The sequence below is a fragment of the Fukomys damarensis genome, unplaced genomic scaffold, assembly GCF_012274545.1.
Source record: "Fukomys damarensis isolate Sample0158 unplaced genomic scaffold, DMR_v1.0_HiC HiC_scaffold_23, whole genome shotgun sequence".
In the NCBI taxonomy this organism is placed as follows: Eukaryota; Metazoa; Chordata; class Mammalia; order Rodentia; family Bathyergidae; genus Fukomys; species Fukomys damarensis.
Window position 1 is genome coordinate 17848410 of NW_022900935.1, and position 18689 is coordinate 17867098.

The 18689-nt window shown below is 36.0% G+C and overlaps 1 protein-coding gene across 13 annotated transcripts in view; it reads right to left on the reverse strand.

The window, feature by feature from the left end:
- Positions 1-18689, reverse strand: part of Epb41 (erythrocyte membrane protein band 4.1) — a 166858-nt gene that overhangs the window by 52782 nt on the left and 95387 nt on the right. For all 13 annotated transcript variants that reach the window (XM_033767744.1, XM_010632055.2, XM_010632034.2 and 10 more), the window contains 4 exons: positions 11430-11517; positions 8334-8486; positions 3787-3884; positions 2802-2974 (listed from right to left, as the gene is read on the reverse strand). In XM_033767744.1, coding sequence (XP_033623635.1) covers positions 2802-2974; positions 3787-3884; positions 8334-8486; positions 11430-11517 — 512 coding nt within the window. The remainder of the gene's footprint in view (positions 1-2801; positions 2975-3786; positions 3885-8333; positions 8487-11429; positions 11518-18689) is intronic.

Here is an 18689-nt window from a genome sequence, read left to right on the forward strand (position 1 = left end):
CCACCATAAATTTGATGTTAAAACCTGACCATAACACAAAGGTCCTCTCCTGAAAATACAGACATCTGTTGGGCTGGGGATTTAGCTCAGTGGTGCCACCACCTGCCTCACAAGTGCAAGGTCCTGAGTTCAATCCCCAGTACTAAAAAAAAACCCAAAAAAACAAACAAAAAAATACAGTCATCTGTTGTATCCATGGGGGACTGGATCCAGTATTTGCTGCAAGTATCAAAATCCAAAGAGCTCAAAGTTCCTTAAATAATGTAGTATCTGTATATAACTTACACATATTTTCCCATAGAATCTCTAGATAATTTATTATACCTAATTCAATATAAATGTTATATTAATAGTTGTATTGTTTAGATAATAATGACAAGGAAAAAAGTCTCTACATGTTCAATACACAAAATTTTTTTTCAAATATTTTGCTTGTTTGTTGTTTGGTGTTAGGGATGGAACTCAGGACCTTGTGCTTGTGAGGAAGGCAGCAGAACCACTGAGCCAAACCTCTGGCCCTTTTCAAATATTTCTATGGATGCCAAACCTGAGATATATGGAAAACTGACTATAGTTGCAAAACTCTTCAAATGATAAGAAAAGAAAAAAACAGATCATAACCAAATTGGGTTTTCTCCAAGAAAGCTTGCTTTGTTTAAAAAATGAAAGTCAATCAAAGTAATCCACCACATAACATTTTTAAAAAATCATATTATTATTATATAAGTAAAAAGCATTTGATAAAAGTCAACCCTGGGCCAGGATTTAGCTCAGTAGCGCCAAGCCTATCTCATAAGCACAAGGTCCTGAGTTCAATCCCCAGTACAAAAAAAAAAAAAAAGAGTCAACACTAACTCATTAAAAAGAAAGAACAACATAGGAATAAAAGAAAACTTTCAGGTACACAAGGTTGCATGTGCCTATAATCCCTGAACTTCAAGAGACTGAGGCAGGAGAATTGTAAATTTAAGCCCAGCCTGGGCAACTTAGCAAGATCTGTCTGAAAATTTCAAAAGGTTGAGGAGGTAGTTCAGTGTAAAAGCTCTGAGTTCAATCCCCAGGACTACAAAAAATAAAAAAATAAAAAAAATAGAAAGAAAGAGACAGAGACAAGGGTGGGGGGCACGAGGTAGGGAAGAGGAGGATGAGGAAGAAGAAAAAGAAGCGAATAAGGAAAAGGAGGGAGAAAGAGGAAAAGGAGGTGAAGAGAAGAGGAGAAAAGAGAAAAACTTCCTTATGTGAGAAAGAGTAGCTACACACAACCTAAAGCAAGCATCATATTTAATGATATAATAATGAAGCTTTCTCCCTGAAATTGAGATGAGACAAGGACCTAATTATTAACACTTTTCTGCAGCATTACTTTGGATAGCCTAGTCAGAAATGGAACAATAAAAGAAATTAAAAGTGAGCTGGGAAAGAAATATAAATATCATTTCTGGTTGACATTGCATACATATAATTATATCAAAATAACTCACAGATAGGGCTGGGGGTATAGCTTAGTGGTACAGTGTTTGTCTAGCATGTACAAGGACCTGAATTCAATCTCTAGTACCACAAAAATAAATAAATAACCCATAGATAAACCATTAAAATTAGTAAGTATTTAGTAAGGTCACTGAATACAAGGATCAATTGTATTTCTTTGTAGCAAAGCCAAAAAAGATATTTAAAAGATACCGCTTAAAATAGCAAAAGCTTTCAAACACCTAACACTAAGCCTAATGAGAGATGAATAAATCATTCACACTAAAACTCACAAAAATATTATTGAGATAAATTAGATAAGATCCAAATAAAAGGACATAAAGACCACATTCACAGATTGTACTGAATTGGACATCACAAAATAGATTTCCATCAGCACAAAAAGTTCTATAGGACAGAAGGTATCTAGACTCATGCCAAGTTCATTTCTACCTTTAGGAGTATTCATCTGGAATGCTCTTTCCAGTTTTTGGGATGGCATAATTGCCATAATTGCCATAATTCAGGTTTCAAGTCAAATGAAGCTCTTCAGGGAAACCTAAACATGGATTACACTGTCCAATCTAAAATACCTCCTCAATCTTCACTATCGCCAGATACTCTACCCATTCCCCATTTTATTTTCTTCATAGCACTCTTTACTAATTGAAATTATTTTATTTTGTTCTTTTCTCTCTCTACCCTTAGAACAAAAAATCCATGGAGCTCCATATTTGTGTGTTCACAGCTGTATCTCCAGTGACTAGAACAATACTTGGCACATAGGAAGTAGAAAATGAATTGTTGAACAGCCAAGGGCAGTAGCATATGCCTGCAATCCTAGCTATTGCTGGGGGACAGTGGTGAAGCAGGAGAATAGCAAGTTCAAGCCAATTTGGTGCAATTAGGGAGACCCTGTCCTAAAATAAAAATTAAAAGGGCAGGGATGGAAATCAACGAAGGGACATTTGCCCAACATAAACTAAACTCCAGGTTTGAGCCCTAGCACTGCAGGGGGTGGGGATTATTGAACAAAGTAAAAAATTAGATTTATAATTCTAATTCTAGTAGTGTTTGATACATTGCTGTCTACCAGTAGAATCCTAATTGAGTTACTATTTTCACTGAACATCAGTTCTCTTTTTGAAAAACGTAGATTCCACTGAATTAAATAATTAGTAAGATCTCTTTCATTTGCCACAGACATTCTTTGTGAATCTGAGAAAACTTATTCTCCTATAGATGTCTATATTTCCTTTATCTCTGCAATGAATTACAATTCAATTCAAATATAATTCAATTATAATACATCATTAATATTCAATACAAACCTCCGTCAAGGCTCCGGGATGCCCGTTTGCTTGCCGTACGTTCAAAGTGTGGGGCAGGCCTGTCAATTAGAGCACTAGCTTGCCTGGTCTGAGCTTGAGTCCGGCCACTGTATCGAAATTTGGATCCCAGGGCAAGAAATTTGCTTTTGGGAATGGTGTCTGTAGAAGTCAGTCTGGGGAACAAAATTAATAGTCATACAATTAATATATATATGCAATTATCTCATTCTGAGACTGTAAATCTAAAAATAAAATCAAGAATAAAAAATATTTCACACTTCTCATGGTTCAACTATGGTTACTAAGAGATTTTTTTCAATCAAGCAATCATTATTTTAGTTCTACATCATAACCGAAAACAACCATAATTCAGTTGCGACCTATATTAATAATATCATGTTATATTTCTATAGGTAGTGTCTTTTAGTTTTCAAAATGCTTTTATTGTACTGCAATATTTTCACCACATCCCTATAATGTTTCTACCATTTATAAATACAGGACAAAGTTAAAAGACTGGGCAGTAACAAAGTTCAAACCCAGGTCTGATTTTAGCTAGTTAGGCCAATCATGGATGACCTAGTACACAAAGATTCTTATTCCTCACATCTTGCCTTCTATCGTACATAGAAAGTGGGGTTTTCTTTTGTTTTGTTTTGTTTTTTGAGACAATGTCTCACTATGTAGTTGAAACTGACCTGGAACTCACTATGTAGCCCAGGCTGGTCTCGAACTCACAGAGATCCTCTTGCCTCAGCCTCCCAAGTGCTGGGATTACAGGTGTGCACCACCATGCCCAGTTTACGGAAGTGGTTTTGAGAATGGTGAGGCATGCTTTTCAGCCCAAATGGGAAGACAAAATTTTTGTCTTAAGATAATCCAACCTGAGCTAAAAGTGCCAGTCACATGAAGAAAATTTCAAAGCAGACTTAAAATAGAAACATGCATAATTTGTCCTTGAATAATATTTAAGTGACAATAATACCTGAAAAATGTGTGATGCTCTACACAGACTTTCCATAATTTCTTAGCTGCTCGGTAACTGGGAAGTTTAAATCCAATGGTACTTTCATACTGTTCTTGCTAAAAACACATAAATATACATGAAATATTAGTTGACCACACTGATAAAATACCACAGAAATAAGGTATCACCAACAAAGTCATTGTAAATATAGTGAATGTTACCAATTTAAGGACAAAGTATCATTCGAAAATTTTTCCATACTTATTCACAACGAAGTTCTACTCGCCATAATGAAGGATAAACTCGAGTCATTTGTAGGTAAATGGATGCATCTTGAAACCACAATATTAAATGAAATAAATCAGACACACAAGCTTAAATATCATATGGTCTCTCATGTATGAGGAACCAAAAATACAAATAAAGAGCAAAATAAAAGATAATAAGCAGATAGATCTTTTTCAAATGGGAAGGGAAACAAGACAGAAGGTGGGGGAAGAAGGGAAAGGGGATTGAAAAAAAAAGAATTGGAACAAAGTAGAAATAGAGTTTTTCCAAATGGAAAGGGACCAAGAGATGAAAGGAGCAGGGAAGAAGAGGAGGAGTAGGAGATAAAAAAGAATTAAGATGTGTTATGTACTTGTACCAACTCCCCACAAAGAATGTGATCATTGTGTACTACAAACACGTACTAATTAAAATTAAAACGTCCCCCTACTTCCCAAAAGAAATGTACTCACTGAGGTGGTGTTTTCTAAACAAGAGAGCCATGAACTGCATCTTACATTTAGGGGGAGTATGTATGTGATACTGGGGATTGCACCCACGACATTTACACTGAGCTGTATCCCTAGACTTTTAATTTTTTTATTTTGAGACAGGGTCTTGCTAAATTGCCCAGGTTGACTTCAAACTCTTGATCTTCTTGCCTCAGCCTCCCAGAGTTCTGGGATTACCAGTGTGCACCATCATGCTTGACTATATACTATATTTTTGTTTAGAAAACACATGATGTACACTGGGCATTTTTCTGAGATATAACTAAGCCACCTTTTGATTGTCTAGATACTGATTTTCCTTAGTCATTGTCTGTATTTGGGACACAAATTACTCATTGATCAGGGAATTAGACATCAAGAAATTCCTCCAATCAATAAATATTATTATGCAATTTTCAATAGAAGCTAAAATTTTGGCTTAAATTAGATTCTTTTAAAAATTAATTTTTAAGGGGCCAGGGATTTAGCTCAGTGGTTCTGCCACCTGCCTTGCAAGCTGTAGGACCTGAGTTTGCTCCCCAGTACCAAAAAAAAAGAGTGACTCAGCTAAAAATTAATTTTTAGAATTGGCAAATGATCTAGGTATCTTCCCAAAAAGACATAATGCTACAGTGATACATGTATATCCACATTTAGAGCAGCAGAATTCATAACAGCTAAAATGGGAAGAGGCCTGTATGTCAATAAATGAATAGATAAAGAAAATGTGGTATTTATACATAATGGAATACTTCTCTGCCATAAGGAAGAATAAACTTGAGACATTTGTAGGAAAATAGATGTACCTTGAGACCATAATGTTAAATGAAATAAATCAGACACACAAACTTAAATATCATATGGTTTCTCTTATAGAGAAACCAAAAATATAAAGAGCAAAATAAAAGGTCATGGGAAATAGGGAAATAGATCTTCTGCAAGTGGGAAGGGGATCAAGAGAAGGAGGGAGGGTGTGGGAGGAGAGGGGAAAGGGATGAAAAGAGAATTGAGTTGTGTTATGTACATGACCAATTCCCTATGAGGAATGTAATCATTATGTGCTACAAATATGTGCTAATAAAAGTTAAAAGTGAAAAAAATCTAAAAAGAATTAGCAAATGAAAACTGCATGTTTATGTTTAGGCATGTTGTTTTGAATCATACATACATTGTACAATAGTTAAATCAAGCCAATCTGTATATTAAGTCATATCATTTTTGTGATGAGAACACTTAAAATTTACTCAGCATATTGGGGGGCTTTGCGCTGGGAATTTAACCAAGGGCCTCACGCATGCTAGGCATTGCTTAGCAATTTTCAAGAATACAGTATAATACACTGTTAACTATAGTCACTACATTGTAAAACAGGCCTCTTGAACTTATTTCCCAAATTCTTGAATTATTAAATATTTTATCTTTGTTCTTTTGATTCATCATTAATTTGTCTAGATACGTCTTTGACTGAAGAAACTGAATCCTTCCAGGCATACTGTTTGTCTCTTGCCATTTTGTTAGTGCCTTAAGCATACTTTATAAGATAGAGAATGACATTTGTTTTGAGTGCCTATTATTGCAAATACCACTATATTATATACGATTATCTGTATTTTTATATACCAAGAAACTAAGGTCAGAGAATGTAAGTGCTCAATCTCACAGCTATGAAATAACAAAACTATAATGTCACCTTCTCCACTATAAATCATCCACTGTAGTCATAATATTCTACTTCTCAGATCCTGTTCCTGATTCCTTTCTTAAGAATACATTTTAGTATATTTAAATAGTTGACACTTGCAAAGACTAAAGATTTCCTATTATCATATTTATTAATATTTTATATATAGCTTTTTATCTGTCTTCTCATATTAAGATGTAAGACTGTTGAGAGATGTGATGCTTTTACTTACTGTTATATTTCTAGCCCCTAGAATAATGACTGACAAAGAAAGCAGTCAATAAATATTTGCTGATGGAATGACTCTTGGATTTGAAACTTTGAGAGAAGACACTGATACTTTGTGCTAGGCACAGGTCAATACTTATGGTGTAGATCTGGGGATATAGCTCCCAGAAGAGCTCTTGCCTAGCATAAGCAAGGCCCTGGGTTTGATCCCCGGCACTACAAAAAAAAAAAAAAATGTTCAAAGTAAATACATCAATGACAATCCCCACCCAAGATTTTTATTTTTCAGAGAGAACACACACAAAGTTTTATTGGGAGTGTTTACAGGGGTAGGTAGAAGGAAGGGAAGCCACAAAGGGAAAGGGGGGTGGTTGTGGATACAAGGCAGACACATAAACACAGAATGACTCCTACACCACCCCAAACCAGGATGGGGCATGGCTGGGCCCAGGAAGACTAGGACAGGACAACAATGTGAGTCTGAGTCCTTTGGCTGGGCTCCCAAGGGTTATAAATATTGGCCACTCTGAGAGGAGATGAGGTAGGAAAAGGCTTCCCATATACTTCCTCCCAGGGTTAAGGCCTTCCCCAGTCCTCCAAGCTCAAAGTCTCTTTATTTAGGGTGAAGGTACAGGAAAAGCATCCCCTCCTTCTCTAGTGTCCCCTAGCCCCCAGCATAGGCTGTGGCAGGGGCAATGCAGTAATTTTTCAGTCACCAAAGAGTCATCCCTACCCCTCTAATGCCACCACACTGGCAAGAAGGAAGGGGGTGCTGGGGGGCCAGCAGCAGCAAGACATTGTTTTAGAGATAATATTGTCTTTTTCCAAACACTAACACTGAATCCTGGGACAAGTAGGTGGAGGTCCCCGTACCTGAACGCCAGGTTTATCTCCAGTATTGACCCAGTTGCCACTCTGGTGCCAAAAAAAGTCCTATCTCTGGGGATAGATGGAGAAAGAAACTGGGACAGCTTCCCACTTTCCTAGGATAGGAAGGAGCAACACATTCATCCCACCCAATTTTAAGGTTGCACATCAAAATTCCCAGGTTGAAGTAGTAAGCCGTTTCTCGCCAGCAGATGGTGGTATATACACAAAAAAGCCACCCTACATTAGTATGGTTCTTTTCTGTTTAGAGCTTTCACAGTTGTCTTCATATTTGATCTTCAAATCAACAAGAATGAAGGAGGTGGCATTACCCTTTTTAAATGATAAGATTTGTCCAGAGTCTTTTGCTTAGTAAGTGGCAGAGAACTTTTTAAAAAATATTTTAATTCCTACTAAGGAATTTTTCTGTTGTGCCATAGTACAATAGCTCTTTAGTATAAAAGTTAAAATTGCTAGCATTAGTATATTCTGAAATTTGTCCACAAACTAATTACTGAGTTATCTGGTACAAGACTGAACATAATACTTTATTTAAATTCTAGAACTATGCATGAGGCCCTGGATTCAGTCCACTCTCCAATAAATCTGGAGCTTGACCCTAGAACACAATCTCAGTAATCTGTGTATACAAATACATTTTAATTATAGAAGGTAAGGGATTGGTGGTGCAAAACTTGAATAATTCAACCCCACAAAAATTTTTTAAATCTCATGCAACTTAATTAAAAATTTTTTCCATCAATTTTTCTGCCTGGAGTAAACAAGAAACAAGTTTATCCAGGTTTCACTTTTGGCAATGCGATTTTACTTACAGGCAGAGAAGTGTCCAGAAGATCAGTAATAAGAAAGAAAAGAAGCATTACAAGACCGATCCATTTAGAAAACAAACTTATCCGCCTCTATATATTTAGCTATAGAGAAACCTCTTAGACGACATAACAAGGAAAATGGGAATGAGAAGTGCTTTAAACATTGCATTTGGTTTGGTAGGAAAGAAATGAATTCTGTACCTCTCCAGGCCGGATCTTGATAAAAAAGCTGCTACGTTTATAAGAAATCTTCAGCACTTTGGGCCAAGGAAAACGGTTAATTCTCAACTTATCTTTGTAAACCAAAAGGCCACTTGAGCAGACACCTAGAATGATATCCACTCCCTCCAAGTCCTAAAAAAGAAATAATCAGCATTTCAGTCTTTAGTGCTCAGCATATTGTTGATGATTATTAGATAATTTGGAGGCATTAACAATCAAAAACAGATTCAAAGCAAATGATGAAAACCAAGTTTAACCTAACCATCATAATAATCCATGACAGTACTATTATTATTTATTTTATTTTTTTTATTTTTTGGTACCAGGGATTGAACTTGGGTCCTTGCGCTTGCAAGGCAGGCGGCGGAACCACTGAGCTAAATCCCCGGCCCCTGACAGTACTATTCTTAAATCAGCAGATATGTCTTCTTGGAGCCAGGGCTTACATATGCTACCAAATACACTTGCACAATTAGAATTCTATTTTTGATGATAAAGTAGTAATTCCTTCAGATATAAAATAAAGAATTGACTGCATTCCTATATAAACTCAATGTAAGAAAAATCTCAGGTTAAGATAACTGATGTTAAGTATATTAAATTATAATTATCACTGAGCCTAGAAGAAAAGGCAAAATGAAGCCATATTTACATGTCCCTAAAGAAATGTTTAAAATTTAACCATTTATATCATTCAAGGAAAGTAACCTGAGTTACCTCTACCAATGACTATTTGTTTAGCTAAATAATTAAAACCTAGAGTTGGATGCTTCTTAACGACTCCTTTTCCTAAAATGATTACAGAGAAAAATATTAGTGTCTACTGACATTATATACAAGCATAACAAAGATGAACAAATTATATTCAGCTTCAATTCAATACTACGTAGTTGAAAACTTAGCAGAAGATACCCTCTTAAGTTTTTTAAGGCTATGTGCACAACTATCTCTCTTAAAAAAAAAATTAGAGCAACAATCTGCTTTACAACATTTGGGAAAGGAACATACTGACTCCATCCATTCCTGATTGACATCAAGCTCCAGCAGGAAATAAGAAGTAAAACCTAACAATTTCAGCTCTGGAGCTTGATATCAATCTAATATACTGATATGACTACCATCTACTTTAGAGATTCATAGAAGTTACAGTACCCAGACTAAAACAATCCAGAGCAATATCTTAAAGAAAAACCATGAACATGCATGGAAATTTTACTAGAATTAACAGAATTTAAAAGAAGAAACAGATATCCCAGGAATTTAGCTCAGCGGTTCGGTGGCCTGCCTTACAAGTGCAAGGACCCAAGTTCAATCCCCGGTACCAAAAAAAAAAAAAAAAGAAGAAGAAGAAGAAACAGATATTCAGGCTGGGGAAGTCCTGAAAGATCATTCTAGTTCAGTCACAGACCGGATGCTTTAATGTCCTTTTCTAAATTTCAATCCAAGTGATTATTCTGCCTATCCTGGAATACCTGCAGGGAGCTCAGTACCCTGAGGTAACCCACTCCATCTTTGAAAAGCTCTGCTAGACAATTTGTCAAATTGAGCTGAACAACATATTTCCCTATAATTTCCATTTTACTACTTCTAGGTTTATTTCTTGGAGCCACAGTAAAATCTCTGCTTCACATATTATCCTTTTTAATACAAAAAAGATAGATATTACATCTTCCTAGAACTTTCTTATTTGTGGACTAAGTACCCTTGTTCTTTTAACTGTGTCTTACTGGATATGGTTTGAGTCTCCTCATTATGCACATTAGTTAACTTGCTCAGGGCCAGGGATTTAGCTCAGTGGTTCTGTCACCTGCCTCGCAAACACAAGGTCCTGAGTTTGATCCCTGGTACCAAAAAAGAAAAAAAGAAAAGTAACGTGCTCTGAATGAACTTCTGATATCCCCTTGGGTCCTTTTCCTCACAATCTCTTCAATATCCCTAGTCAATTTACTAACTGAAGAAGAAAGAAATTAAGCAACTTACCTGTAAGTATTCACTCTATTAGACTGTGTTAGGCAGAAGACTTAAAGCACCTATAATCCCAGTATTCAAGAGGCTGAGGCAGAATTGTATATTTGAGTCCTACCTAGAAAACTTAGGGAGACTGTCTCAAAATAAAAATAAAATAAAATAAAATGTAGTAGCCCAGTGTGGAAGGTCCTGGGTTCAAAACTAAGTAAAAAAAAAAAAAAAAAAGACCAAATTTCCAGTATTCTAATCTGCTGCTTCTAAAATGAACCACTGTGGTTCATTCAGTCTACACCAAAATCACACTTGAAGAACTTATTAAAACAGATTGCTGAGAGGCCGGGGATTTAGCTCAGTGGTTCCGCTGCCTGCCTCGCAAGCACAAGGACCTGAGTTCGATCCCCAGTACCAAAAAATAAATAAATAAAATAAAAAATAAAACAGATTCCTGAGCTCCACTCTAGCTTCTGATTCACTGTGGGAAGGGCGTTCTAACAAATTGCTAGGTAATGATAAATGTTGCTGACCACATTCTGAGAACCATTATTCTGGGCCAATGGTTCTCAGATTTAAGAAGGTATTAAAATCATTTACGATGCTCATTAAATCTGCAAATGCTGAAGCCTCTCCTCCAAAGTAGGTCTATAAATCTGGGAGGAGCTCAGGAATCTGTAAGCTTAAGAGACATTGCAGGTGATTTTGGTGACAATGGCAATAAAATATGCCTTGCTGTCTATATTTTTTAATGTAACTGCATTTTAGAAAAATATAATTTTGGGCTGGGGATTTAGCTCAGTGGTTCCGCCATCTGCCTTGCAAGTGCAAGGACCCGAGTTCAATCCCCTGTACCAAAAAAAAAAAAAAGCGAAAAATAAAATTTCTTTTTCTCTGGCTGTTACATCTTTTGATCTTCACAGCAACTTGGCGTGGAACTTTATTCTAGTAGTAGAATTTCTTAGGTACAACTGAATTGATACACTTAAAATTCTAACAAGAATCACTATTTTTAAGTAAATACTCCAGATAAATATTGATAAGAAATATTATATGCCACAAGTGTGATATACACGTAACAGACATGTGTCATATAATGCATAAAGTTATCATTACCTTCGCTTTATGAAGATCAACTCCATACATAGACAACTTTTTGGCATTCTCCAGAAATTCCAAGTCAGCCTGAGCTGGAGTCATAGACCTTTGATATAATAAAAATTTTAAAATCACTGTCATAGTATCAACATTTATAGTAATAACAATTATACATTTGTTGTGCTTTATGTAAATATATATATATATACACTAATATGTACATAAAATATATTTCATAGTTCCAAATATATTTCATAGTCCCAGAGATTAGGGAATCTCATCACTAACAGTGACTAAATAATTAAAATATGCCTAAGAAAAAGAGATCTTAAGGAAACAAAAATTCACTAAAAAAGCTATCAAGCTTTTTTCAAAGCTATTTTTCAATCCTACTAAACAATTTCTTTAAAGCTACCTAAGGTTATCCACCATCAGTTCACTCTTTAGCATTTTTTCTACATCATACATAATTCATCCCACTAATTTTCTTGCCAGATAGACGACTAAATTAAATCCTCAGGGGGCATGGTGCAATTTACAAGATCCTCTTAGCTGCCTTTTTCTCTCTACATCCCTGAATTGAGTTATTGTGGAGGGTAGCTGACATTACTTAAGTAGGACTCTTAATGGGGGCAAGTTTGATGAAAAGAAATTTTCTGGTAACAGATGGTGTCCTGCCCACTGATCTATACAAACTAAATTGGTTAATAGGAGCACACAGATAATGAGATTGCTTTCTGTTATTAAGACATCTTCATTACTAGGCATATAATGAATTAGATTTGTCTGAAAACAATCAGACTCGCTGTCTAAACATTCACTGCGACAGTCATTCCTTTTCCTTTAGAAGTTTCCTCTCTTTTGAGATGTGCTCACAAGCTATTATGTTGAGCATTCAGGACAAAGACATCACTCCTAATGCTGTACAATTCAGACTAATCAAGTATAACTTCATAGTAACAACACAGACGGCATCCCCAAAGAAAAATCATGGAAATCCCAGTTTCCCATAAGACTGCCTCAAGCCATAGAAAGCAGCAGGGGTCTCTTCATTTAACAAGGACAAGTCTCTCCCAAACCCATCTGTCTTTGCCCTCGTTAAAAAAAACAAAGGATTCCTTGGAACAACCACCATCGAAAGAAAAAAACCTCAGGAGAAATGGCAGATTTGTTAATAACATAGCTTCCCTAAATAAACTTTTCTGAAAGCTCTACAGCATCACACTTGAACTCTATTTACTTAGTGGACCTGAATTTGAAGATTAGAAAAAAAAAAGAGAATGGGAAAATTAAGCCACACTGAAAGTCAATCAAAAGCAAGTTCTGTAGCTGTATTTTGTTTCCACATTCAACTGATATACCTCTATTTTTCTAGTTAGGTTACTACCAGTTATTTTATAATTTCATTGTTGCTATTATCGATGGAATTCATTTTAGAATTTTAAAGTTGGAATGGAACTTGATCACAGAGTTCAAATTTTTCATTTTTCTGTTAAAGAAACAGGCCTGGAGGGGTCACATGATCACAACAGGTTAGGATCTTAGTTTAAAGCAGCAGGCTTAAGTCAAGTCTCAAATTACATACTAGGGACTAGGGTCCTTGAATCCTGGCTCTTGCACTCAGAGGAGAAGGGAGATACGTGTCTTCCTCAAGTTTCTTTAATGAAGTAAGAATCACATCTACTCTACAATACCAGGACTGCCAATGCTTTTTTTTTTTTTTGGTCTTTGCTAAATAAAAGAATGTGACTAATAGATCAAATAAGATAATGATTATAAAACTGCTTAGTAAACTGTTTTTGTTTTGTTTTGAGAAGGGGTCTCACTTTGTAGTCCAGGCTACAATTCTCAATCCTCCTGCCTTAGCCTCCCAAGTGTTGGGATTACAGGTTTATACCACCACACACAGATAAAAAAAGATCTTTAACTTTAAAACTTCTTAGCTGAAAATATATTTAAAGTTTGGCTGATGCTTGCATTTATAATATTTTATATTATGTTTAGATTTTTTAAATAGTTATGTTCCTTTTTATTTTTTTTTTTTAATTTTGTTTTTGTGGTAGCTAGGGTTAAATCTAGGGCCTTCACACTGAGCTACAATCCCAGACCTTTTCTATATTTTATTTTTGAGACAGGGTCTTGTTAAGTCTCTAAATTGCCCAGAAAGAGCTCAATCTACCTGCTCAGCCTCCCAGAGTAATGGGATTACAAGTGTGCATCACCACACGTAGTTTGAAATGATTATGCTTCTTAAATTATATACAATACAAATCATTTTTCCTGAAATACTTGAGGAGTAAACTACCAATCCACCACTCTTGAATATTTTTGTTTATATTTTCTACAAAGGACATCCTTCTATATATAATGCCCAAACCAGGAAATCAACACTGATATACACTGCCACATAGTCCTCAAGCCGCACTAAGTTTAGCCAGTGTTGCAGAAGGATCCCTTTTAACATCAGTTTTGCTTAGTTCATGTTTAGTCTTCATCTGAAACAGTTCCTTATTCTTTCTTAGACTTCAGTCAAGTACTTAACCAGTGAGATATACCTCCAGCCCTCAGGTTATGCCACTTTGACACAAATATCACAGAAAGGCTTTGTCTCACTGCATCCTACCAGATGGTACACAATTTCAGTTTGTCTTTTCACAGATGCTGTTCATTTTGATCGTTGATGTCTGTAAGGCTTCCTCTGTAAAATTCTTTTAACTAGCAACCACTTTTGTGGGGGATATTTCTGAAACTTCTGAATAGTCTATCCCTTATCAAACTTTCACTTTACTCACTTATATCAGTATGGACTCAGATTCTCATCTTATTCAATGCAATATAATCAATTATGTTCTTCATTTTCATGCTTAAATGGCTCCAGATTTGGCCAGTGGAAGCCTCTTCAAGATTGACTGTGTGTCCTTCTGAACATTACTCACTTTTTTTTTTTGGTACCGGGGATGGAACTCTGGATCTTAGGCTTGCGAGGCAGGAGGCGGCACCATTGAGCTAAATCCCCGGCCCTATTACTCACTTTTTGAGCCTCTCTTCCCAGCACAATATATATTCATGTGTGTGCCTCTGTGTATATGTATGTATCTACACCTATATTTTCATATTCCTTTAGCTATAAATTAGAAAACATGAGTTCACTCTGAAACCTGTTTCAACACAATGCCATAAGGTTCACTTTAGTTTTTCCCTTTCCATAACTTGTTGTTTTTGTTGCCTGAAACAAAATCTCACTATGTAACTCAGGCTGGCCTTGAACTTGCTGCAATCCTCCTGGCTCAGCCTCTCAAGTGCTGGGATCACAGGCATGTGTCACTACATCCAGTTTCCCTTTCCGTAATTTGTATCTCCTTTATTGACTTTCATCCTGAATATTTTTACTAATATTTTTCTCCCCACCTGATATATAAGCAATCTGTCATTACTACCAGTAACTCCTCCCACACAAAAATGTCCTCTTTATCTCACTGAGGTTCTGACTCCCAGTGTTAGGTTACTTCTCCCATGGACTCCTCCTTTACCCTGCTCACCCATATAGATGCCCTCTGCACTTTCCATAGGCCCTATCCTCAGATATATGCCCTTCTTGGCCTCTGAAACTCACCAGCAGTGTCCATACTTGACTCCCTGCCTCATGGGTTGGAGCTGTAACTCCTCAACCTTAGAACCTACAAACACTCTGTTTAGGGCACAATATCCTAAGCCAGACTGCTTCTCGGCATGGTAATCACCTTGCTCTGCCAATGTTCTAGAAAGCTTTTTCCAATTATAAAAATCAGATACACAATATCATTGAGAAAAAAAAAAGGGAGAAATCTCCCATAATCTCACCATCCACCGATATCTGTACACATAAGTACAACATATATATTTCATAAATTAATATCACAAATTAAACTTAAAGATAAGATTTTCCTAAAATGTCTAAGACCTTTGAAAGTCATAACCAACCAGCTGGGAAGAGACTGGATATCTCTAAACCATTAAGGGTAGTATCCAAAATTATTCACATCACCTAAAAATTTACTACTTGTAAGTGCTGCAGCTTACAAAAGTACCTAAAAAAGGAAGTTCTGGCATTGGTTAATCTTGCTTATTACAGATAGAAGTTAGAGCACTGTTTTCCTGTTTTTATTATTTCAAGCAAATGGGGTCAAAAGAGCCATCTGTGAATTACAGTGTTATATGACAACCTTTTAATAATGTTTACTGCATCTCCCAATTAAGGATTGTGATCTCAAATGACAAGGTGGGGGACAATTGACAAGCTTATATACCTCCCTAGGGCCCGCAAGTGAAAGGGAGTTAATGTTGAAACTTGATTTACTAGTATTAACTTGAAAGTTAATTGCAGGTTCAACATTCTTGCCTTGGCAAAAGACTACCACCACAGGTTTCACTTACACAGGTTGTCGTCTGTTTGTCTGAGAAGCAGGGTGGTATAGGTGCTTTTATTTTTCAAAGCAAGTAAAATACTTATGCCTCAGCACACATTTCTTTGGATTGGCTAACACACCACACTGTTGGACCCAATTACATTTTGCATTTGGATTTTCTGCTTGTGAGGGCTGCCAATCCTTCTAAAAAAGAACAAGTAAATTCCAGAATGACAGATTTCTACATTTTCATGGAGATTATTATTGTTCAATATCAGTCATAAAACTAACAGAACATCAATTGGGCTTTATCCATGCGTCCTTTAAAATTGTTCCATCTATTTACATTCTGTTAAGGTCTAAGAGTAGTTCTCTAAACAAAGACTCATTCACTGTTTGTAAAATGAGGATGAGAATTATTATTATCCTACCAAATATCTGAACTCTCATTATATAGTAGTCATTGTGCTAAGTATTTTACATAAATTTTCTGATTTAACAATTATAAAATTCACATTATCATCCTTATTTTTCAGAGGAAGAAATTAAAGGTTCAAGGCTTACTAGGAGTAACATACTAAAAGTCATACAGCTAAGAAGGAATAGAGGCTGAATTCAATGGGGGACAGGCTGACTCCAAAGCCAGTTATTTTAACTATGTGTCCTATATGCCTAACTCAATCATTTTCAAACTCTTTTGATCTTTGGAACTCTTTATCCTTTTTTTAAAGAGACTGATTCTTGCTACGTATGTAGTCCAGGCTGACTTTGAACTCTGGCTGACCTTGGATTTATAGCAATCTTCCTGCCTCAATCTTCTGAGTGCTGGGATTACAGGTATGCACTACCCAGCAGGACCTCTTTTTTTTGTTTGTTTTGTTTTTGTTTGTTTGGCTTTTTGAGACAGAGTCTCACTATGTAGTTGAGTCTGACCTGGAACTCACTATGCAGCCCAGGCTGGTCTTGAACTCCCAGCGATCTTCCTTCAGCCTCCCAAGTGCTGGGATTACAGGCAAGCGCCACCATGCCCGGCTCCAGCAGGACCTCTTTACTGTCTTAATTATTGAGGGCTCCAAATTACTTTTCTTGGTTTGTTGGTTATTTTGTTTTTTGAGATAGCATCTCACTATGTAGTTCAAGCTGGCCTTGAACTCACTATGTAGTACTGGCTGGCCTCAAACTTGAGGCAATCCTCCTTCCTCCGCCTCCTTAGTGCTAAGGTTATAGGTGTGTGTCACCATGCCCAGATTTTGGGGTTTTTTTTTGTTTATTTCTTGTGATACTAGGGATTTGACCCAGACCCTTGTATATGGTAGGCAAGTGCTGTACCACTAACCTGCACTCTCAACCCAAAAGTACTGTTCTTTATGTGGGTTATATCTATCAATATTTACTATAGCAGAAAATTTTAAACTAAGAAAAATTTAAAATATGTATTAAATCTCAAGAATAAAAATAAATTCATTATTTTTAACATAAACATATGAAAGAAAACAATGAAGGACTGAGAATTTAAGTTTTTTTTGATACTACACTAAAACTTATAAATAGCAGTTTCTTAAAGATTAGTTACAATGTGAAATCTGAAAACATATCAATGAACTTTTTGTGTTGTTATATCAAAATGTATTGGTCTATCTTGAATTTTGAATGAATCTTTTTTTTTTTTTTTTTTGGTACCTGGGATCGAACTTGGTACCTTATGCTTACAAGGTAGGTAGCAGTACCACTGAGCTATAAATCCCCAGCCCTTGAATGAATCTTTTTATGCATGAATGATTTCATAGTATCATATATTCCATCTGAAAAATGAGTTCACTGACTTAAGTTCTCCAAATATTAACACATTTCATTATACAATCTTTATTTTAAAAATCATATTCATTAAAAATCACATTCATGCCGGGCGTGGTGGCGCACACCTGTAATCCCAGCACTCAGGAGGCTGGAGGCAGTAGTATCGCTGTGAGTTCAAGACCAGCCTGGGCTACACAGTGAGTTCCAGGTCAGTCTCAACTACATAGTGAGACCCTCTCTCAAAAAACAAAAACAAAAAAAATCACATTCACGGGCTGGGGATTTGGCTCAGTGGTACCACCACCTGCCTGCCTCATAAGCCCAAGGACTTGAGTTTGATCCCTGGTACCAAAAAAAAAAAAAAAATCACATTCACCTCAGCAGAAAAGTCTTTATGTGAAAGCTGTTAATCATGGTGCAGGGGACCAAGAGATGGAGGGAGAGGGGAGGAAAGGGAGGGAAAGGAGATGAAAAAGAATTAAGATGTGTTATGTACATGTGCCAGTTCCCCATGACGAATGTAGTTATTATGTACTAATAAAAAATAAAAATTGAGATAAGGGGAAAAAATGAGAATCAAGACTTGTCATGTAGAGGTACAAGATCCCAACAATGAATGTAACTGTACTGTATCCCTAAAATGTACCAATAAATTCAATTAAAGCTGAAAAAAAAATTGAAGAAAAAAAATATAAAATACCCCGGCTGGCTCCCAAATCCTGAGCAGAAGCAATCCTACCTCTGACTTTAGAGTAGCTGGAACTATAGGTGTGCACCACTATGCCAGACTAAAATTCTAATTTTTACTTGAAAGACTCAATTTTTTCATTAGCAACAAATATTGTTAGCTTTTTTTTTTCCAAAATAGTACTGGCTCTTTGATGCATTATATACATGTACCAACTTCCCATGAAGAATAAAATCATGATGTACTGCAAACCTACTAACAGAAAAGTATTCACTTATTTCATCTTTGAGAAAATGAATGCCAAATAACCAAGTCTGAATAATGTTTGTCAGTTGTTTTTTCAAGAAAAAAGTTATATTAAAAAGATGGCAATTTTTTTTTTTTTTTTTTTTTTTTTTTTTTTTTTTT